At 38.6% G+C, this 23,673-nt stretch overlaps 1 protein-coding gene across 6 annotated transcripts in view; it reads right to left on the reverse strand.

The window, feature by feature from the left end:
- Positions 1-5,417: 5,417 nt before the first annotated feature.
- Positions 5,418-23,673, reverse strand: part of LOC117962331 (pleckstrin homology domain-containing family G member 3-like) — a 99,418-nt gene continuing 81,162 nt past the window's right edge. For 4 of the 6 annotated variants that reach the window (XM_058987448.1, XM_058987449.1, XM_058987450.1 and 1 more), the window contains 12 exons: positions 23,353-23,484; positions 21,692-21,874; positions 21,287-21,379; positions 20,393-20,479; positions 20,113-20,146; positions 19,601-19,705; positions 17,341-17,373; positions 16,273-16,283; positions 15,314-15,685; positions 12,725-12,838; positions 10,737-12,333; positions 5,418-8,301 (listed from right to left, as the gene is read on the reverse strand). In XM_058987448.1, the coding sequence (XP_058843431.1) occupies positions 7,307-8,301; positions 10,737-12,333; positions 12,725-12,838; positions 15,314-15,685; positions 16,273-16,283; positions 17,341-17,373; positions 19,601-19,705; positions 20,113-20,146; positions 20,393-20,479; positions 21,287-21,379; positions 21,692-21,874; positions 23,353-23,484 (3,756 nt within the window). In that variant the 3' untranslated portion in view covers positions 5,418-7,306. The remainder of the gene's footprint in view (positions 8,302-10,736; positions 12,334-12,724; positions 12,839-15,313; positions 15,686-16,272; positions 16,284-17,340; positions 17,374-19,600; positions 19,706-20,112; positions 20,147-20,392; positions 20,480-21,286; positions 21,380-21,691; positions 21,875-23,352; positions 23,485-23,673) is intronic. The other 2 variants (XM_034905546.2, XM_034905548.2) reach the window with 2 other exon arrangements.

Consider the following 23,673-nt stretch of genomic DNA (forward strand, 5'->3'; position numbering starts at 1 on the left):
GGTTTAGCGATAGTCTTTTCAGTTTAAAAAAGGAAGAAAAAGTTCAATGTAAATGGACTTTCGGGTTATATAACGCATGCAAAGTATCTAATTATTGCATCATGTCATTTTTTTTCTCACTCATTAAAATGCATAGACACTGACTTTTCCAAATAATTGGGAATGTGATTTCCCTCTCCCCTATGACACATAGGAAATTTCAATCGAAACACAAAGTATTTTTACATTAACTAATTGATTAATTAAAAGGTCTACATACATTGTTTCACACATTGTTTTCTGTATATGTAAAATGTATGACTATATCGATGACACTGCACAATTTATATTGTTGGCAACATTTTCATAAATAAATAAGCAGAAGATGTTGTCAGTACTAACACAAAAAATAAAATAAGGATTGCTAAAATGTAATTGCAAATTAATTGTAACCTCCCCAGAGTTCAAATGACCTATGCACAGTGCAAAAGTCAAACTGAGCCAGAGGCAGTTTTGCAAAGTGTATGACAATAACGCTAGTACTTCCACTTTATGCGTTTATTAAATAATAAAATTGTTAAATAAAAGTCTGTGTCTTGTAATGCCAAGGAACAGTGATTCTTCAAATAAACATTTATTGATTTTTCTAATAAATAATAATCAAATTATTAACCTGTCCCTCACCAGAAAACATTTTTAAGTCAGGGATTTTGGAATGAGATACTGTGTTCTTGTTGCAGTAATATGAAGAATTTTCGAGTTGTCCTTGTCATATGACATTCCATGGATAAAGAGGACAAAATCATCAGGGTCTTTCTTCTCACTGTGCTACAGAGACCCCTGAGCTTGAGCAAACACTTGCAGGGCTGGCCTTTGTTCTCTCCAACATCAGCTGTCACCCTCCTGGGTGTGAAGAGGGGACTGGTTTGGTGGTGGTATGGGAGGACGAGAGAACATTTAACATTAGTCCTGCCAGCAATAAGCAGTATATTGGGCGACCAACATAGGCACTGTCAAAACACACAGGAAAGCAGTGTTTACTCAGGCACCTGCCAGTTTTGCATTGGGAAAGAACAAACAGCGTATACTAGATGAGTTCTTCCATTCGCATCTGTGCATTGCACTACAGCGTGAGTAGGCAACTGACAGCTTATGTTGTGTTGCTTGTTTCATACCCAAGCTGACATTAGCTTTGAAACCACTTGACTGTGTTTTAATGTATTGTTTCTGTGAGCAGATCAGTCTGTGTTTAAACGAGCATGGCATTTATATATTTTTTAATTTATTGATGGCACGAAATGCTAATGAAGAGTTCCGTGGGTGTTTACTTCCATGAATGCTGCTTTCGTTCTGCACATTTATTATATTTAATTGAAATGTATCTGTGTCAGGGCAGAAGCCCTGCTGGTGTAACTAGTGTGTGGGGGGATTTCGGTTTATTAAGTGTGTGCAACAGCGCTTTGAAGTGCAGCTTCTTGTCTATGGGTCTCTTTCCTGTCGGTAACAGCTTGGGCCGTGATGCTACCCCGTCACAGCGTCATTACTGAGCTGAGTCAGTGTAATGTGTCTCTGACTATAGTAAAATAAGCTTGCTGAACAAAATATGTGCATGTTTTTTTGGGTAGCTGGTGGCACTACTGATGTGGAAAAGTGATTGTAGTGTATACTGAACCATACTAACCATGAACCATGTTATTGTGATTGATGTAGATACATGAGCTTAGGAGGGGTTTCTTTACGTTACAAATGGTTGTACTTTTGATGAGAAAAAAGTATTTCAAGTATTTGCAGCATAGAGAATAAAACATGTCGTGGAAGTTAGAGGTTTTAATGACCTGTTTCAGACACAAGGCTTTTAAAATGTTAAAAACACATTTAAAAAAGTGGAAGATGTTTGTTCTGTGGTTTCTTCTTCATGAATTGTGTATATTTATCAGTAATAAGAAGATGTCATATTTGAACATAATTATTAATTGCTTGCCCATGAGAGCACTGCAGTAAAATATTATGTTAATAAGCTTCTTTCTCCCTGTGTCTCTGGCCATAGTCTTAATTCATCTAATCAAGACCTAGTGACGACCAACACATCTGTGTTTCGGAGCTGTGGTGCCAGGACCTGCTCTGCTTTGCAGCGTTCAAATTTTGTTTGAATGTAGTTCTGTAGGAAATATTTTTGTAACACAGTGGTGCCTCACCCTCAGAATGTCATCACCTCTAACATATTTAAAATTCTATACAAGCAGCTTAAATAAAGACTTTATTGTGTTTTGATAATTATAAAAGTGAACTGCATACAAAGGATTAATCAAACTGAACCATGTACAGATGTTTAATCAGACTGAACCATGTACAAATATATTTAATCAAACTGAACCATGTACAAACGTTTGACACAACCAAGAGCGACCGAAGCCACTCTAATAGGAATATAGCTAGCCGCGTGACACTGATAAATATATACTACAGATGATGTGTCTGGCAAAACCGAAAAGCTATTACTAAACTGGAAATTGGATTAACTTTGCTGAACTGCCTGTTGAGAAAATGACCACAAATAAAAGTAGGGGGAGTTGATAGTGGTAAGTTGGAAATTAAACAAGTTAGATTCCTACAAAGATCTAAGCAATCACATAAAAAAAAACATGAATAGAGGCCAGTATAACAAGCAATTCAATGGTTGGAACTGCATCTTTAGCAGTATGCTCATAACTAAAGACAGAGACAGGCTCAGTAGTCCATTGATACTTTGCTGGACAGAAACAAACAAACAAACAAAAAAAAGACACACCAGGCCAAAGAAAAGTTTTGACAGCAGCATGTTGTTCCGCAGTGCTCTGTGCTGTTGCTCACAATTACACTATATGTACTGTAATAATGACAGTACTTTTTGATGTATTGGGGTGTGTAAGTAACATGTCTGTCCTTTTACACAGTATGCATGTATATGTCTATATTTCAAAAATAGTACACTGAGGCGCATGATTTTGCATCTCTGTTACATTATATAGCTCATCATTATTAATAATATTGTTATGTCCCAGTATATAAATGATCATGTATTTTTTTTGGAAAATGAGAAGACACAGTTTTGTTGTATACAGAGCCATCTGAACTGCCTGATTGCTCTGTATGCCTGTATTTGTGTAAAACAAGCCAGTTTTATGTATGAATTATATTCAGCAAAAAAAGGCACAGTATCGAGGCTCTGTTGTCATATTTTGTGTTTGGTGTGTTTTGCTAAAATGCTGTTTTTTTCCCCCATGTTGAACGCATGCTGTTTTATTTCTGTGTGTTTGGGTTTGTTTTATACCTAGCAATATCCAACATGTCTAAGTAAGCTTGCTCAATGCCACCCTTCTTTCCATTTGTAAACGGGTACCTGCACTCAAAAAAAGAGCACACCGGCTCAAACTGGAAATATATATATTATATATATATATATATTTTTTTTAAATTGTAAGTGCTTGTGTACTTGTGTGTAAAAATTCCCCAGTCAAGAAGTAGCCTAGTCATGATCTTTTTACTTGTGGTCATGATCAAATTTAAAATGACTTTTTTTACTGGCAATACAGACAGATAGGATTTTCTACTCTCTTTAAAATGCAATGATTTCCCTCAAGCATTCGACCGCTTGCTTCTGCGTGATGGTGGGAAGCTTGAAAGTAAACAAAACCTTTCAGATCGGCAATAAAAAGGGTTTTGAGTGAATGAGACGGATTAACAACCTTGGAACAAAATGCCACTACCGAGCATAGTAAACACAACCCAACATGTTTATTTAGAATGGTTTATTTTGCAAGAAAGTGAATTCCTATTTTACCAAAACTGCTTGACCAATCAAATCTGTAAACGATGACAGATGTGTGGTTGAAGAGTGTTATGAATAATTAGTAATTTAGCTACTCTCTTAAAAAGGGAATACACGTTTAGCTAAAATACATGTGGTGGCATTGTCAAATTATTTTTATCCATAGCTTGCCATACTACCGGAACCAAGATATTGACAGTGATCAATTTCTTGAATCGGTGTATTCTAGTGGAGATATATTGCTGCTGTTTTGGAATCTGACAGGATAGTGGGAAACGCTACAGTAATTTATAATGCATGTGATCACAACCATCAGTTTTGACTAATTTTTGGCAAATAGATTTAAACCATGTGGTGCTCTATTTACAATTAATTATACTTTCACAACTACAACTTCATACTGTAAGCTAATGTGTAAACCATCTGCTCATTTTTTCTACTGTAGATCTAATTTAACATGGTGCATATTTCCTACCTTTGGTTAAATGTTTTCATTTACCTTCAGCACAAATCAATGTACATTATTTTGGTTTATAATTATTTGTATAATGCTTCTGGTGTGACATTACCTTGCTTTCTCATCAATGTGCACCTAAGTTGCTTGCAAAATGCATATCTTTAAAAACAGGTCTGTGTTAGCAATATGAGAACCGACGAGTAGAACCAAAGAAATGACTTGGGCTAGTTGAGAAATATGGTGAATGTGAAAGCAACACCGCACGTATTTCCATTTGCCAGGTCTAGACCATTCTTCATGGGCATCTTCTTGGTCTGTTCAGCTCACTTGCAGTTCAATATAAACCTGTGCTCCAAAGTGAAAATTACAGCATATTTCGAGGATACTTATAGCAAAAATATAATAAATCAGAAGATGAAAGGTGGCTATGCAAACCTAATAGGGATGGACCTGGATGAATGTATGGTTTCAGAGTGGAGTGTTCAAGGTAGAGCAGTAAGCTAGTTTACCAAGTTACATGAGTGGCGGTCTCAACTTCACTACAAAGTTTTGCACAGGCTGATGTAATTTGGAATTAAGAGAGAGGAAGCTGTTGGAATCGTACATGACTGTAGCCAGTGCCATTATCGTTAAAGTCACACATATGTATTGGTGTATTAAATACAAAACTGAGCTGTGTTTATGCAGCTTCTAAGCAGGATATTAAGCAGTACACATGTAATGATCAGGAATCTAAATAAATGTCTGTGGAAGCAACCAACTTAAAATAGGACCCCCTTGAAAATGAGAAGTATATATCTCAAGGTTTCTATCCTGGTTAAACAAATGTAGAAATACACAAAAGACATACAGTGACCAATGCAGTTAACTGACTGCTAATGCCGATGTAGTTTTGCAGTCACGTAATATAGATTAAAAATACATATGAGTTATAGTCATAGATTGATGATGGAATGACCCAAGTGGTCATTACATAAAAGGATATTCAAAAAGGTTCATAGTCTAGTGAAAATGTTCAGGGGTACCTTGGATACTAGTCATAGAAACACAGATAATGGATAAGAAATTCTTTCTTGCCCGTTCTGATGAACCCCACACATGAATGTCGGGGTATGGAGTTTACCTCGACCTGGCAGAAACACAATCCTTATTTACAGAGGCAAGAAAAACAAATATATACATTGTTTTTAATGTGGAATGCATAAAATGACAACACATTTATTTACAGTGCGTTTTAAACTGGATAATATATACTGTATTTATAGAAAGACAGGAATATTTTTTATATCATATTTACACCAGAAAAATAAATAACAGGAAAATAGTAGATCGAGATTAGTTCCCAAGTTCAAATGACATCATCACTACAGATTCTGCATTGATGGAAGGTTTGGCTTTCATCGACGAGTATTTCATCTGGTAACCGGTACTTGAATATAGCCAGTAACTTACACCACCAACTCTTGTGTGTACTGGTTGATTAATGTGTCTTATGGGTACATTTTCATTCCGTTAATCTCCTACAGGAAGGTGCCATTTAAAAAGGTTATGGTCAGGTTAGGGAACCGAGAGTCACACATCAAAGGAAATCCATTTTGATGCAGAAAATATTTGCATTGACCTACGTTATATTGTGGACATGTATTGACATTTTTTAGGTGGCTGGGGTGATGCACATTCATTGTTTGCCTTCAGAAACAAAAAAAAGGGAAATTACCTATGGTGCCACGAAATGCATGATTTAAATCACTTTATATAAAGATCACATTTTTTTTTTTTTTTTTAATAGTTACATTCATGTCAGACAGGCTAATGATCTATATTTGTATTGTTATTTTTGAATGCGTTTTTGCTTAATACAGCAATGTTAACTTTAGGCTGGTTGAATCTTTGCATTTATATTTTGGCTACTTGCTACTTATTTCCTTGTAGTTAGTGAGTGTACTGTTCATCTCAGATTTGTTTGACTGTGGGGAATGCTTGCTTGTCACAAGGTCACAACTGGTAATAAAGCCTAGTCTTATCCACTAGGGGGTAGACAAAAAAACAAACTATTATATTTATCAGAGTCTGGCTCTTTCCTCTGTGAATTAGTCCCTTCCAGTACACTGTATTACCGTCAGTATTGACTCCTCTCTATATATTCCGGTTGGCAGTGGAGCCACAATTTTGTCCCAGAAAGCTAGACAAATATTTAATCATAATATATACTACAGTCACTATTGGTCCACCTAACCCATTTTAAAACAAAATTATTCAATTACATGCATTCAAAAAGCTCCATATTGGGCTGTTATGATTGGCCATCATCCAATTCCATTCCAGTTTTACAATGTGTTGTACTGAGAATCACCCCCAAAAGCATGTTGAAGTGGATTACGTGGCCACTTCAGAGACATTTTACTCCACAGATCAGTTAATGCTTTGTTTAAAGAGAAAGTCCCCTATACTGAAGGCCTCACAAGCACTTGAAATAAAAATACAAGAAAATTATTCTTTGCAGAGTCTGTATTTTTTAAATCCTGTAGCCGTGAAAGCAGCAACAATTTCTGCTTCACAGAACATGACAGCAGATGAGCACAGCCGTCGATGCTAATCAAGTAAAGAGAAATGATTTAGATTAAGCGATCCCTTTTCACCATTTAGCTGAAAACTATTTGAACATAACGGATAGCACTGTTGGTTCAACAAACCATGGCAGTTCAATGTAATGAAGCTACCTGTGAAGTGGTATTTTAATACAGAATTTACTTAATCTGTTTTGCTTCTGGTGAACAGGGATTCACCTTCTCTTCGCTTCAATATACTACAAAATGTATTATGAAAATATCATCATCATCATCATCATCATCATCATCATCATCATACATTTATAACAGAAACAAAAACCTGGAGCTGCAATTAAAATAATTTCCTAATCTTTAAACGTCTGTCTTACATGCCACTATAAAGATTTATGGACAAGAAATCAATGTATTGGCATTGTAAGTATTAATTTCAGTGTATTAAAAAATGTACAAGATTAAAAAAAAATAATAATAATGAAACTTTTTTTGAAGTGTCTAGGTATTTGAGCTTAAATTTTGAAATTTCTCTCTTAAGTTTTTCACCAAGCTTTGTTGGTTAATGTCAGTCTTTTTTGCTGCCGGTACAGAACCTCTTCTGTACGCAACGTTCTGGTCATTTGAGAAGGCTGGCCTGTCTTGTTCTTTAGCCTTTCCTTTCATTGTCCCCTGGTCGGGCTTGCCACTGTCCTCTCGTTGACGGTACTCTTCAGACTCCTGGTAGGCCTTGCACCTCTCAATAACCGCCCTGATGGAGATCTTCTCCCTAGTGGTTGGAGATCGGATTTGCACAAAGCTGTCATCGTCGTCCTCGAGGTCCTCCCCTGTCTCTACAATATCAACATCAATGTTCTTCTGCGGTACCTTTTCCATAACTATGACCTTTTGCTCACTGGGCAAGGTGGTGTGTCCAGAAACATAAAACATATTTTTTAATTTGTCTTCATTTCTGAGGTTTTTAAAGTCATCCAAATGATGTCCGCTTATCCTCTGATCTAAGGAACCAGTCCTGCAGATCTGGGCATGGGGGTGGCTAAAGCCCTCTGCCTTGTCCAGCTGAAGAGCCTTGGTGGTCCGGTGTTCGGCTGCGCTGGTGGAAGCTGTTCTGCCGCGGACGCCAAACTGAATGTTCGCTGTGGAGTTAAAATTTGAGCTTCTCCCTTCTGGGAATTCCAGCATCTTTTCAGGAACAGAACAGCTCCTGGCCACTGAAAGAAGCTTGGACTGCCCACTTTCGGTTTCTTTCTTGACGTATTTGGACCTCAGCTCCTGAACGTCAGGCCAGTGAAAGCTCTCTGACTGAACAGGGCTGAGGGGGCTCTTGGAGCGGGATCTGCTTGGGGACGGTATTCTGGGGCTGCTCACAGAGGAGCCAGGAGTGTGGACAGGACTTGGGCACTGCTGTGCTGGAGACTTGTGCTGTGGTGATGGGCTTAGCTCTTGGAGAATTACTTTGTCGTACACAGGAAGGGACAGGGTCAGGTTTGGTTTCCCTGCAAAACAGTTCAATAGGTTACTCAGAAAACGTTCAGCAGTAACAGACCTGGGCAATTAGATGAGATTTCCAGTAAAAGAAAGTCTTATTGCTAAGCTGGGTTATGTTTAAACCATTATTAACAATACTGCCTGTGTTTTTCCAGACCTTGGAGGAAAACAAATGGATTAAGTTATGGAGTCTCAAGGGGGTTCCAGCCCTGGCTAAATCTTTCTTGGACTTGTCCTTCATGATGTCCTCAGAAGCCGATTAAACAAACACTGTGATGTTGATGAAAGAACCTGGCAACAATTATTTATAAATACAGGCCAGCAAATTATTGTGTTTTGACTCTATGCATGTTTAAAACAAATGAACAAATCAAAGCGCCAGGAGAGAATTAAAAATGATTATTTCTTTGATTCAAGGGAAGCACTTCAAAAGGTTAGGAACAACAAAGTATATCTTGCTTATTGAGGATCTAGCTACTTCAGATGTAGGGGAATTAGAAGCCTTCTCATCTAAATGCCCTGTTTGGGGCACTGATTTCCATATACACTTCCTCTTTGTTTAGGCTGATGCTACATTGTACATTAAAGTGTTACAGACCACGCTCCAAAGTTTTCTAGAAACACATTACGGTGCCTTTGCTGTGTCCTGTGTTGCTGTTATCGCAGTGGATTTTAAAACATATTGCAGACTTTTTTGAAATTTTAACATATCATAAAATCAGCTGGGCAATACGTTTCTCTACATTTACTTGGGATCGTTCACCAGGAAAACACAAAAAACCAAAAACATTCTCTAAGGATCGCAGTGAATCCAGATCACGCTCCCTCCTGCAACAATGCTGGTTTTCTGTTCCTGCAACACAGCACTCATTTCGATCAGGGCACCAGCATTGTTGCAGAAGGGAGCATGAATTGCATACACAGCATTGTTTCAAATTGTTTAAAAAAATAAATAAATAAATAAATAAATAAATAAACTTCGCCTGGCAAACATCAAGTAAAAGTTGAAAAAAAAAAAAAAGGCAATTACCTTGTTTATTAACCTAAAATGTGTGCATAAAACAAATATTAAAACTATTGGGAACATATTGGGGAAAAAAATGGTTGTGACACAAAAATAATATGTTTCTTGTAAACACCACATGGTGTCACACTTACTGATAAAGGAAATAAATGTTTTTTTGCACGAAACTGTCCAGCTACTTTACTAATGTTACCAAGGACAAGTAGACAAACAATTCGGTGTGTGCTTCACCAGTGCACTGTACTGATCCTGTATTACTTGTAACATCGTCTGCCAATGATCAAATTAAATATTCATAATTTATATTAACGGTGTAATAGGCTTCTTTAGGCTTCTAAAACATTCTGTTTTAAAATGTTCTGCAACCTGGAGGGAGAGCACAAGTCAGCTGACTTACATTGCTGGATCCCTGGAAAGGAGTGACTAAGCCGCTAGCTTCATGCTGGGCACAAGGCAGCAGTGGGAGGTATCAAGCAACATGATTACGTGTAATTAGTGAAAACTATTACAGCGATTATTTAATATCACATAAATTGTGTAAAAACACAATAAATGTGAAATAGATGGCAGATAGAGGAAACAGGTACTTATCTGAACCAGGCTTGGCCATCAGGTCAGTCTTGAAAGGAAAAATGGAGCAGAAATCTGTGAGCACAGCACTGTTATGCCCTCGGGGGGCAGGCCATGACTGTCACAGGCTCTGCGAGCAGCTCTGATATATATATTATTCAGGCTTTGGGGACTTTAGGAGGTAAACACCCTTACAGTAACGTTTTGTAGACAGATCTATGCTTCAGATTTAATAGTCATTATTTTTTTTTATTACAAGTCATATACAGTTCATATTCAAAATATAGTTTCAAACATACAGTAATGGTTAGATTTCATTCATGAAAGCGAACATAAGATCTGTCTTACTTAAGGAAATAATGTTAGCGGGGTACAACCATAGATCATGTAGGGTAGGATCAAGTACGGAGACCACAATAATCACAAACATACAACTGCATTAGCATTAGATGGAGCTATTATATTTTCTCAGCTGCTCCTTGGGCATTTTCCAACATGAGTCATTTTTTTTTACTATTTACACTAAGCTTTCAGATACTTCCTCCATTTGATTAATTATTCCTGGAGTCTACAACTACATGAACGCACCTTTTATACAACCCTCATTATTTTTTAAAGATTCTTTTCAGATGGTGACCATGTTTAATAATGTGTTCTCTTAAGGGAACTTTTAAATTCAATATAAATAAAGCAATACAAGAAGACCTCCAAGCAGTAACATATTTTCTTTTTCATACACTAAAAAGGACAAATATGATTCTCAGAAATTACAACTGGCAAGTTCAATATATTATGAGAAATAACTTCTCTCGGCTTAAAAAAACAAAAAAAAAAACAGACATGGATTACCTTTATTTTCTTTCTCCGTCTTCTCCTCTTCCTGCACAGAGGGCAGGTTCCTTTTCTTCAGCTGTCCCGCACCGTCCATTCCTCTCTGCTTCACCACAGGCTTGTTGGTCTTTGTTCTCTGACTGAAATGCCGGGCAAGCTGAAACACCCTATTCTTGACCTGTTCCATGTCCTGCATCTCGTCGTCAAAACAAGAACCCAAATGGATGATCCTCGGGGTGGGCGCCCTCAAGGTCCTCACACCATTGCTCTCATTGTTTCCCTCACTTCCATGCCAGCTAGGCTTTCTTCCAAACAGCATTGTCCTTGGGGAGCCTTTGTCTGGTGATGAGTTTGAAGACTCTTCTGTGATGGTGCTCAGATCGCCGTCTTCGAGTATCATGAGGGGTTCGTTGTACTTTGGAGCAATACTGCCATTACTAACCTGCCCCTTTCTTGATAAGTGTGGGCTTGGTCTCCCTGAGGGATGTACTTCCTCTGGAATCTCTGTCCTTGAATGCTCCATGTGAGTGCTATTGACTTCCTTTTCCATCCGCTGCCACACTTTAATCATCTCTGTTGATGGCTTAAATTCTTCATCTGTTACAGGATTCTGGAAATGATTTTCAGCACTCAATGACCCGGTCTCACTATGTTGAAGGCTACTAGATTCCTCAAGTTTTGGAGCTATGGGTTCAGGCCCACTGTTCTTACCCATAGCTGGAAGATCAAACACAGTCCATGAAGCTGGTCTGCTGTTAACAGTACAAGCAGAGCCACCAATTCCCCTCCTCACAGCCACCTCGGGGGCAGGTTCATCCTTGGGAATGTTGTTGAACCTGCAAACAGAGTTCCTAACGAGTCCCGGTGGGATATAGGTCAAGCTTTCCCTCCTCTTGATACTAAAGCTGGAATCCTGGTGTTCTGCGTGATCGTAATAACTCTTAATCTTGTCAATGAGGAGCCTGTCCTGCTTGGATAAAGTGGAGTCCATTCGTTTGTAAGGTGTTCTTTCCAGCTCGAAAAGATTATCCGAGTTTGGAGACAATACTGAGGTGGACTCCTGAGTACTGTTGGCTTGAAGAGCTGTGGCTTCTTGAGAGGTGAACATCCCTAGAGGTTCTGATGACGTGCTGGAGTGTTTTTGGGCCTTTTCTATAGCGTCTAGACTCAGGACACTGCTGCTTCTGCTGGTCAGTCTTGGAGAAGTGCAGCTCAGGGACCTGCCGTCCTCCATTATCAAACTGTCCCGTCTGGAGAGATTGTTCAGGAACCGCTCTGCAATCACACTGGCCTGATCTAGCACGGACGGAGGGAGGATGCCCTGAGGCTCACATTCTGTGGATGGTTCTTCCTCCTCTTCCTCTTCGGAAGACTCTCCACTGCTCAGTGTCTTTGGTTCTTCTGCTGCGTCAGCTGAGACAGACTCCAGGGCTGTTTCCTGCCTTTCCTCTGTTTGGTCATCCTCGGGTTCAGGATGCTCAGTGGCTTCAGGAGCATCAGGGGGCTGTCCAGCAATACTTACAGGCTCAGAGTCTGAAGGATGCTCTTCTGAACATCTGTCTTCACTCTCGGAATGAGTCTCTTCATTGAGTACCTGCTCCACCTCTCCTGCAGTCTAAGGAAAAAGAAGAGAGAACATCAGTGCCAAAAAACTTGCATGGTTCTAAATATTTTACCATCAGTTCCTGTTAATGTGAAAAAAATATTATTCTAGGGGTTACGGCTAATAAAACAATTCCCTAAGTCTTACCAGTCATGTACATGACACAAGTGAGACTTATGGAACTCAAACCTCCCCCCCCCCCCCCAAAGTATTCTTGAGAATATTTGAACAATTTATCACTTCTGTTTGTGTATGAGAAATGCCAAAAACATCATATTTGGCCAAAGCACAGATATTATGTATTTATCCTGGCACTATCAGAGTGATTGGCCAAATAATTTAATAATGCAGTAAAAAATAAAAAAGTCACAATTTATAATGATAATACAATAAAGAAATGTACCTGTTCTATTAAATAACCACCTTCCATACTCCTGTGCTGCTCCTCGTTCCCAGCTGACTGGCTATTCTGTCTCTGGAACCCATTTTCTTCAATAAGGTCACACCCTTCTCCATTCTAAAACAAGAAAGAAGTAAGTCTTTGAGAAACTGGGTGTGCTTTCTTTCAATACATCCAAACCCTGAACAAACGAGGCACTTTTCTGCTCATCTAAAATTCTCTAGGCAGTTTTCCATATTATTTCAAACCAAAGTGCCTCCCCACACACACCATAACAAACCTTGCAATTCCAACATGGCTTCCGTACACTGCTTTGCAAATACATGTCTTATACAAATCAACCCAAGTTCTCATATAAAGTATACAAATCATATTGCATGCTATTTAATGCACACTGGGCTTCCCTATGAGTTTTAAGCCCTGTGTTTCATCACAATTGCAACTGGCATTCCTTCCTCATTGGTTTGAACCGACAAGTGACTTAATTTCCTAAATGTTTCTGATTTCTCTGCTGACTAGGTGAGGTTCACACAATAACTGCTGCCAACTACTGAATATCGGAAGCAAACTGGGTTAACACATCCCACTGAACATCTGACTAATGCAAACCGTAGATGGGGTATGCAGTAAAAAAAAAAACATATAACATTATATCTTTTTTACACTTCCCCAAACACTGTTTCACTAATTCCAGATGGGTTCAGTTTCATGGTGTGTATGGTCATTAGCACTACCAAAATAGCCTTTCAGTTACCGTAATCATTTAAATACAACCTGCCACCCATTTAAAAAAGGGGGAAATTGTGTGCATTATATACATCCTTCTATTTAATACACTATGGTGTCTCCGATGGTGTACTTACTATACATGCGCATCTTCCAAGCTGCTGCGACCCACCAGACGCATTGCGACAAGCGAAACTGTGCAGCGATGCGACAAAATGCATAGGATCTGTACTTTTAAGAAGTATCTTTCACACCACAGGCGACGCGGGGGCGACATGAAATAACTTGCGATTTGTCGTGTGACTATGGCGTTGACCGATCAGAGAACAGCTTCAATGCACGTGATCCAGCAGGGTGAAGCAGTATCGAAAATGATGGAGGAAACAATAATACTTGCCATGGAGAAATACCCAGAGTTTTAATGACAGAGATCATCGCAATTATAAAATATACTGATTTGAACAATAATATATGGGCGTCCATTTCGAAAGGACTGTATAAGCCTGGTATGTATGATTTATTGCCATATAGGTTAAAATACCGTCAGGAGAAGACACTTATAATTACTACATCATGCTGATGAATATGTACCAGTCTTGATCATGGTTTTGTCAATAGCAATTTGTAATAGTTTTTGCATCGCCATTGCATCGCCTCTGTGTCGCTACTGGTGTGTATGGTCATGTCGCTGCAAACGTATCTTGTCACTCAATGAAAAATCGCATCGCGTCTGGTGTGTGGCAGCCTCAACTCAAAACAGATCATCCAAGCTAATCATACACAGGGCACATGTTATATGTAAATAATTACGGTACCCCTTTCAGTTGTTATTCTCACCACTAATTAGCTGATACTGCTCGTATTAAAAAATATACAAAAAGAAATCCTGTCTTAGCTAATATCAGCTTTACAAGAACCCCCGTAAAGTATCATATACCATTTTTAAACGTTTCTTTATTAAATATGTTGTATATTTTTGTTATGTTGGTACACTGCTGTTTCACACAGTACTACATGAGATTTGTTTATCTCATGTAATACTGTGTGAGCACTGACATCTTATTTGTTTATTTATTAAAAAGCTGGATTTCCGTTTTTTTATTTTACAAAATGCATCTCTGAGGGTATATATTTTTTTCTTGTTCCTGATCTTATTTTTCTTTCATAATAAAGTGGTAGAAATATTTTTCATCTGTAAAAGCTTGAACCATTAAATACAAACCAAACTCCCAAAGCAAACATTAACATGATTACTTAAGAATTAAATGCAAGCTTATAATAGGGTGATCACCGGTTTCCCCGTGTGAAATAAAGAACTGCACATTGTAACAAAAATGGATACAAGCAAAAATTACTTCTTGTACTATGAGGTTAATATGGATAACCACTCCTAAAGCTTTCTCAAGGAGTCCATGCCGCTTATAGTACTGACATTGCATGTTTTATGTCTGGTAGAGACAAACATCATCAATAAGGTACCTGACAACCTGATCCAAATGCTAATCATTTTGCAATTGATGGTTTATAATACACAGTCTTTCAATATTTTCATAAGCAAAGAATATCCCCTTACAATGGGGAAACGGGCAGTCACCCAATCGCGAAAAAAACAGCTCCTGTAAGGTAATGTTAGCAACAGTTGTTATTTTCCAGGTTAGTTCCATGCATCATTTTTGATAAAAATAAATAAATAAATAATAGATTCATGCTTCTTCAAAAAGTTTCCATGCAAACTTCCATTAGCTTCTGCAGTCGCAGCCAGTTGAAGGTTAGCAGGTTAAAATTGTGTAGAGCGCAAGCTGGGGCGAATGCTTGGCGAGGGAAAATAAAAACGAAAAAGAACCCTTTGGTGACAGAGAGCCTCACCGTTGTGAACCGAGCGGAAAGCAAAGCCCTGGCCCTATAGTGCCAGCAGGAGATGGCCGCCAGCATTGAGCTGGCAAAGTCTGCTACCTGGTCGTCCCCCATCAGTATCTCATCTTCCTCATCCTCTCCCTCCTCAGCCCTGAAAGCTGGGAGCTCGACCCCTTGACTAGGCATCTCACTGTCACTAGGGTTGAGCCGCTCAAGGGATTCCTTACTGAGGCCAAGCTCTTCATAGTCTGCCTCCTCCTCATCCTCCTCCATACTAGGCCTTTCAGCCTCAGACTCGCCTAGGCTTGAAGCCAGGGTTCCGACACTGGCTCCGGCCTGTAGGGAGCCACTGTCAGCCTGAAGCGCCCCTTCACTTTCTGCGTGCTGTATGAAGTCACAAACATTTCTTGTTGTTATTTAAGGTTGCCTCAAGAAGGGTTTGCGATTTTAAAAATAGATCATTTGAATGAATAACTTAGAGTACATAATTCCAAAAATGTTAGCTGCTCCAGTTGCATGTCTAACTAAAACCTTGTATTGTATTCGGAGATAGAATAAAAACAGTGGCAAGTGCCAGTGGGATAACAGAAAATATTTGTGAACGAACAATGATAATGCAAAAGAAAATGACTGGGTTTGTGTTTTACATAATTCCTGTGCACATATGTGATACATGCGTGATCAAGCAGTGTCTTTGGCTCATTTTTCCTTTCTGCCAACAGGCAAATAGTACCTTAAGATAAAAATACATTTAAATAAAAAAACAGTAAAACCATGGAGAAAAATGAATAGTATTTCATGTACAAACATCGCTGGAATTGGAACAGATACTTATTTTAAATCTAAACCCATACCCTTGATGACACAATAAGCAAATATGTTGTGTGATCCTGAATACTTTCATCTCTGTACTGTCAATGAGCTTCACAATGATCTTAAAACAAACCACAGCACTGTTCAACTGTTCTTACCTTGAGAATGGCTGTCCATGTGAAAAAATGCAACGGCACATAAGGTAAAGGAAAACAAAATTGTTAGTCTACAAATGCAATTGAATCAAATATTTAAAAAAATCAAGAGGTGATATAGCTAATTTTCCAAGTCTAGTAAATCAACATACAGGGGTTGGACCAGATAATATAATCACCTGCCTTTTCTTATGCAAACTGAGTCCATGCCTTTGTTCTGTATTATATAAAAGCTGCATCTCCCCGTTGTAAGTCAGTTTCAGTCATGACGGGTAAGTGATAAAGGCAAGGGTTTCTCTTTTTTTTTTGTAATGTCCTCTATCATTAAGGACCTTTAAATTGTTGTGAATAAATGTGTGTGGCCGAAGTTGAAAAGGAGCACCTAAGATGCCCTATTACCACAAGTCAAAGAGACAGTCAATATGTTGTGGAAACAAAGGGGTTTATAGTTCTTGAATGAGACGTCTAAAACATCATTCTCTATGCTTTTACTGCACCACCCCGGAAAATGAAAATGGCATCCTAATTAAGCTTGCTGCCAAAACATTTAATGTAACAAAAAGAAATAATAATAATTACCAACAGAGCAGAAAGCTTGCCTTTCACTTCCCTTTAACATTTAAATTGATAAAATGAGAAATCTACTGATCTTCAGCCAAAACAACTGTGACGGCTCTAAGAGGCAACACATCACAGGGACTTTAATAATGCAACAGCCGCTCTGTTGTAAAAAGAACAAGAAAGATACCCATGTTTGATCTTGTTAAGAGGCCGACAATTCAGAGGCTGTCTATCCGATGTTACTCTTTGAAGGGTACGTGACTGGGAGCTAAAAATTGTGGTCTATATGAAAACACCAACACAGCACACTACAAAGTTAGGTATTTAAAGATTGATTGTAGAGCGTGAGCTGTCAGAAATGTTCTAAGTGAACAGCTGACCCCCCGTGGCCACAAGCAGAATGCCACTACTGGACATTAATCACAATCAGATTTAACTTTCTATAGGCTAACACAAAATTTAAGAAAAAGGTTAAGCAACTGTGTACACTGAGAATACATCTAATCTTACCTTTGGTGTTCTTCAAAATCTGTTTAGCTGGTTCTAAAGAGAAACAAAAACACAGGTGTTTACAGTGGAAGTAATTTACTGTCGCTTTTTCCTCAGCAACATATGCAGAATTCAACCCTTCCTGGCCCTGGTAATGTCCCGTCTTGACTACTGCAACTCCCTCCTGGCCAGCCTCCCTGTTTCCGCTATCCGTCCGCTCCATCTCATCCAAAACTCTGCTGCTCTCTTGTCTTTTCCCTTCCTTGTTTCTCCCATGCTACTCCACTGCTCTGCTCCCTCCATTGGCTCCCTATTGCTGCTCACACCCATCGCTGTCTCAACCTTTCTGCCCCCTCCTACCTCCAGACTATTATTTCTCCCTACACACGCTCTCGCCCTCTCTGCCACTGGAAGATTAGCTGTACCCCCCTCCGTACCCCTGCCTCCACAGCCCGCTCCTTCTCCACCCTTGCCCCTCAGTGGTAGAACAATCTACCCACGGATATCAGGACTGCTCAGCCCCTTACCACCTTTCAGCGCCTCCTCATGACACGCCTGTTCAGACAACATCTGTAAACCTCACAACTCTTGTATCAGTACTTGCACTTAACTGCTCCACACTTTGCTGTATTCTACTACTGCTCTTTTCTGTATCTTGCACTTGATTTTACTCCTAAAGGTAACTGTATTCATGTTTTTTGTAATTGCTCTTATTTGAAATCGTTCTTATCCATTTATTGTACTTATTACTTACACATATTTTTAAACTGCTCTTTGTCATAATAGCTCTCAAACGTAATTTAGTGTATTTTTATTTTCTCTCATTTTAATTTGCTCTTACTACTGATTTTACTGTATTTTATTTGTATTGTATCTATAAATGTAATATTTTGTATTGTGATACTTTGTAAGGTGATACTATGTAACAACTATAAGTCGCCCTAGATAAGGGCGTCTGCCAAAAAAATAAAATAATAATAATAATAATAATAATAATATGCTTTACCATGCTTTTGCTATGATTTATTTTATTTTGCTACGCTTTTTAGCTATGGTAAATTGACTGCAATAGTGGAGAAGTGTCTATCATTGTCGTTACATCCTGCCCTGCTGCGTTATGTGAATTGTACTAAATCACCAACTGTTCCTTATGGAAATGAGTTCATATAAGCATGTGTCATCAGCAAATAGCCTAACACCGAATGACATTCTTTAAAATTAAAATGCCAAGGCATTTTGCTAAATGATGAAATGACAGACTTTGCTTTGCAATGTATGTTCTGGGACCCAAATGTCGAATTACAGTGTGGAGTAGTGGTTAGGGCTCCGGACTCTTGATCGGAGGGTCGTGGGTTCAATCCCAGGTGGGGGACACTGCTGCTGTACCCTTGAGCAAAGTACTTTACCTAGATAGCTCCAGTAAAAACCCAACTGTATAAATGGGTAATTGTATGTAAAAAAAATAAATAAATAATAATAATAATAATAATAATAATAATAATAAATGTATAAGAAATAATGCAATTGTATGTAAAAAATAATGTGATATCTTGTAACAATTCTAAGTCTCCCTGGATAAGGGTGACTGCTAAGAAATAAATAATAATAATAATAATAATTCATGCCATGCTAATGGGTACTATTTCTACTTGGACCTTGTACTCCCTGTTCAGGCCTTACACAGAATTTCTGTCTTGTGACTGAGTGTGAAATTGCATATCCCACACTACCCTGAGATCCTAGCAGACCCTTACTATCCCACACCGTGGATGAGTGGAAGCGGTTATACCTATGCTGGTATGGCCACATGTTACACTTCACACATTTCTGTATATATCTGGAGAATGGGGTATCCAAGTGTTTAAATTAGTTTCCCCTCAGTTGGACGAGCCTTGATTAGCCAAATGGCCTAAACTTTTTTTAATGCTCTTATTAAGCTTAGTATTAGCATTAAGTTTTTGAAAATAACAGATTCTGGGGATACACAGATGTGTGTTTGTCTATACATCAGTTCATCTATACAGTATGCTGCACTTACATTTCCACATAAATCTGGGGATGTGCTTATCAGATTGGGATTGAAAATGTCATTGCTAATTCTTGTTCTATATTATTCTGTAATACCTTGGATATATATATATCATGGTCATCAACTTCTTCATCCCACTGATCGCTCTAATTTACAGCCGTGGCGGGGGATGTATGTTGCTGACAAATGGGCCTCTGTCTCGAATGGTGCTTTGTGGGTAAAGTGACCAAACCAATGAAAAGCATTGCTCACCAGACAGCCGTCGGCCCTGTCTCCCCCCGCCTGTGAAGTCATCAGCAGCATGGCTCGACAGGCTTTTCTTAAGCCTTTCCGGGCTGTACTTGTATTTGTGTGGGTCTGGGAGCAGAACAGGGGTGTTAAATTGTTAAATGAGACAATATGACAAACCAGAATGAAAACAAAACAAAAACACAGTAATATTTTACTGCCTGACAGAGAGGCCTACATTCAGACAAAACTATGAAATAATTATCGTTGTTGTTAATTAATCTCAAATTTAGATGAAGCATATTTTAGGGGGGTTTACATCTTCTATACACTTTTTTTGTAACAGACAAGTGAAGGGGCTTGATCATGCATTAGTGGCTGAACTGGGAATTATCCTTGCTGTAATACCCTAAAATGTCAAAAACTTGCTTCTGTGTTTATTCATGTTTATTCACCTGCCCAATAAAATATATTAAAACTGTATGTGGGTTATTAAAAACAAAAAGACAATTTTATTCAAATTAAAAAACACTTACAGATGGAGTCCATTTCCAAGATGGCTTCCTTGGCCTAAAAACAAAAACAGAAAACACAATACTTATAGCTGCTTATGACTTCCAGTGTATTAACTGATTTTTAAATAACCTGGTTATTTAACAAAATCAGGAAGACATATATATATATATATATATATATATATTTACATTGTAATTTACTCTCCTTTTTACACAAATACTGTGAATGCCCTGTATGGTAAGTGCATTTACAAAAAACGTAGATGTTTTAAGTTAATGGAAAGTCCTGTACGGTACAAACCTTCTGTGGAATGATGGCATGGTGGTTTTCCAGAATGAGTCTCTTGATATGATGGGCCCACAGTCTCTTCTCTTCAACCGTTCTGGCCTGAAAAACAGAAAACTGCTCAGTGAAGCTACTCTGGCAAGAAATCAACAGCTACAGCTTGGGTTTGCACGTTGGAAAATTCAAACTGAGACGAGGACGTACTTCTCAATCCTGGAATTAGCTGGAAAACAAAAAGTATAAATTTGTTCCACATTACAGTTAAACAAATTATCTCTGGGATAAAAGAAACTCAGTACCCCATCAAACAAACTGTTAAGAAAAGGAAACACTTTTCTGGACAATGGAATGGGTGTTATTTATGTATTAGTTTCCTTTGCATGAAATCGTTCTGTGAAAACACTGGAAATGGTTACTCAGTTTAAGTTGACTTGACCCCTTTCCCCATGAAAAAATTAAATCGCCTACAAAAAAACACCAAAACTTTCCAGTGCATTTCTATTGGCGTATTGTAACACGCTTACAAGATTTAAAAACTAGATTACAAGAAACTGAGGATTGTTCTTGCTCACGAGATTTAAAGCTATATTCCACTTGGATAAGAAGTATTTACATGGCCGTAGAATTTAAAACAAAACTGCAAATTCTGGCAAAATTGAAAAAAATGTCTAAACACACAAAACCCTAGAAGAATATGCCCATTACCATTAGGATTTCATTGTGGAAGACAGCAAAGGAAAGAAGGTACAATTGAGTTGCTATACATTATATAGCTAAAAATAAGCACCGAAAAATGAAATGAATAAAAAACAAAAATCAAAAGCCCTATCTATGATGCATCTCAATCTTTTTTCTGCTTGTCATATATGGTTTCATACCTGATAGTTAAATGCAGTGCTCTGTGCTTACCTGGACAGTGTGAGGCTGTTTGGGGTGTTTGTAGTGTGTGACGCTGAAACTCAGAGAATCTCTTGTGCTTTCTATCAACATCAAGGTGGAGCACTGCAATAAAAAACAGAGTTCAGAACCGTTAAACACATCACACTGATATTCCTTATTTAGAAGACGCTAGCAATTGCATTCAGCAACGTTCGGTACATTAAAGAAGCATGTGTAATGGGTCACAGCGAGATGTGATATTTTGTCCTGCAATCGATTTCGTGAAGTTCATCACTACATTTTGGAACTCATTTTATTCTCTCCGGAATTCACACTAGACTACATCACCCTGCCTTTCCCCACATACTGGACAGTATCTACTGTAGGTCCATGATCATCAAACTGCTCCAGTCCCGACGGCCCATTTGAGTTTACCGTGATGAAGGTTTTGTAGACGTAGTGCTCCCCTCGTTTCTTGGTGATGAGCAGCATCTTGTCAAAGAGGAACAGGGTGCGCTCGTTCTTGGCGCGGTGGAGCCGGAAGGTTCCCTCGAGAACGAGCTCTCCGTACGTGGTCAGGTCAGGACCCTTCCAGTTGAGCAGCAGCGACTGGACCTCCTGCACGGAGACACAGAACAGCTTCACTGTATCACCAGGAGATGGAACGGCATGCTTAGGTCAGCACTTGGAGAGTGAAGTTCTACAGTCTACGCTATTGCAGATTTAGACTTCAACAGAGCTGTTTCTACATTTGCACTCATAGAAGAGAACTATGCAACTGATGTCCCTCTAGCTTAGTTTAGTAGGCTTAATGCATTTTCTTTTGTTAGCTGTTTTTATTGACTATTAGAAACCTCAGAATTTTTATCCACAAATCTGCAAGGTGGATGGCACTACTGAATGGTGGCTGACTGCAGAACTTCCAGAGTATAGCATTTAGAAAGGTAAATAAACCTGTAAATTGGGGACATAATTAAAATAAATCCACTGTTTACAGTTTCTAATGGCAATAAATCCCTGGCATTACCTTGGTAGTTGATCTTATCTGTCAGTCAAATACTGTTCTATTTTTTATACCATCACAAAGATTTATAAATATAAGGTATGTATACATATTTTCAAATGTGAACCAAAATGGTTTGCATAAATGACTATATCCATGTAGTTTGCACAGAGTAGTTAAGTTAGGGATGACTTTGAATGCTTGCATTAGTGTGTAGTGGTATCTTTGTATTCAGACCACATAAGACTGAACCTGTCTGTTCTGTAGTATCCCGCAGACTACAAATAACTTTAAAACATGAGGGAAAACATCAGCGAACCCATTATTTTTATACTTGGCCTTTAATGCCCAGTTAACTCATTTATTGCAAAGTCAGATCACAAAGGCTCTTTCAGTCAAGGCTTTGTAGTTAAAGCGGATGTCATGTTGTGCTTTTGTAACCAGGAGATTTATAGATCTTTCTCTTTAGCCAGGTATTTGATATCAGCATGTAGGCTTGAGGAAAAAAAAAACAACTATATCCCACAAAGAAATCAAACTAGAGGCCTCAGAACAGCTTGAAATGAAAGTTTGAAGCTTACTAAAATAGTTATGAGGTGCCTCATTTAACCACAGAAGCTGTACCTTTCATGCCACATCAACTTGGTACAAGTTCATTTATACTGCACTCAGTGCAGTCTGCTTGAAATGCAATAAATGTGCCAGTTGCTCTGCGGATCTGTATTATGATGCTAGTACAGTGGTTTTCCTTGCTTTCACCCTTCAGCATAAAAGTACTGTAGTCAGTTCCCCCAAGCAACTGACATCAGCATACACACATACTTAACCAACATACAACCTACTTGTTAGGGAAGCCAAAAAAGCAATACAAACACAACACCATATCACTTCTAAATGTATTTATTTAGGTAGAAAATGGCCAAATACCAAGACACTTAGCTGCTGACTAATTTAGGACCTGGTTGGAAATATCTGGAATGGATAGGCCAGGAGGTGGAAACCATATGTTAGCACTTTCCTCAGCATTTGGAAGCGCTGCACATAATAAAACTCCAATGAAGACGAGTGTTTCAACTGGGCAGTGAGCTCTCACCTGAAGCCTCACAGCATGCTCGTGCTTCCTCTTCATGTCGTTGATATACCAGGCTACCCCGGTCATGGTGTCAATCGCCTCCTCCACCACTTCATAGCCAAGCTCCTGCGGGTCAAAATGCTTGGCAATCTCCTGCAGGAAGTAATAATGAGAAATTTTGGGTTGAACACAAGAAAATAAGAAAAAAAATGCTGGAAAGAGAAGCCTACGTTTGGCCCATCAATGCTTGTTTGTTGCTAGCATATCGTTTCCCTCTTCGAATGGCATGCCATAGGGAAGAACTCTTGTTTCATAAGGCAAGGTTATTGGTTGGTTGTGACA

Source organism: Acipenser ruthenus, chromosome 15 (genome assembly GCF_902713425.1).
Source record: "Acipenser ruthenus chromosome 15, fAciRut3.2 maternal haplotype, whole genome shotgun sequence".
Lineage (NCBI taxonomy): Eukaryota > Metazoa > Chordata > Actinopteri > Acipenseriformes > Acipenseridae > Acipenser > Acipenser ruthenus.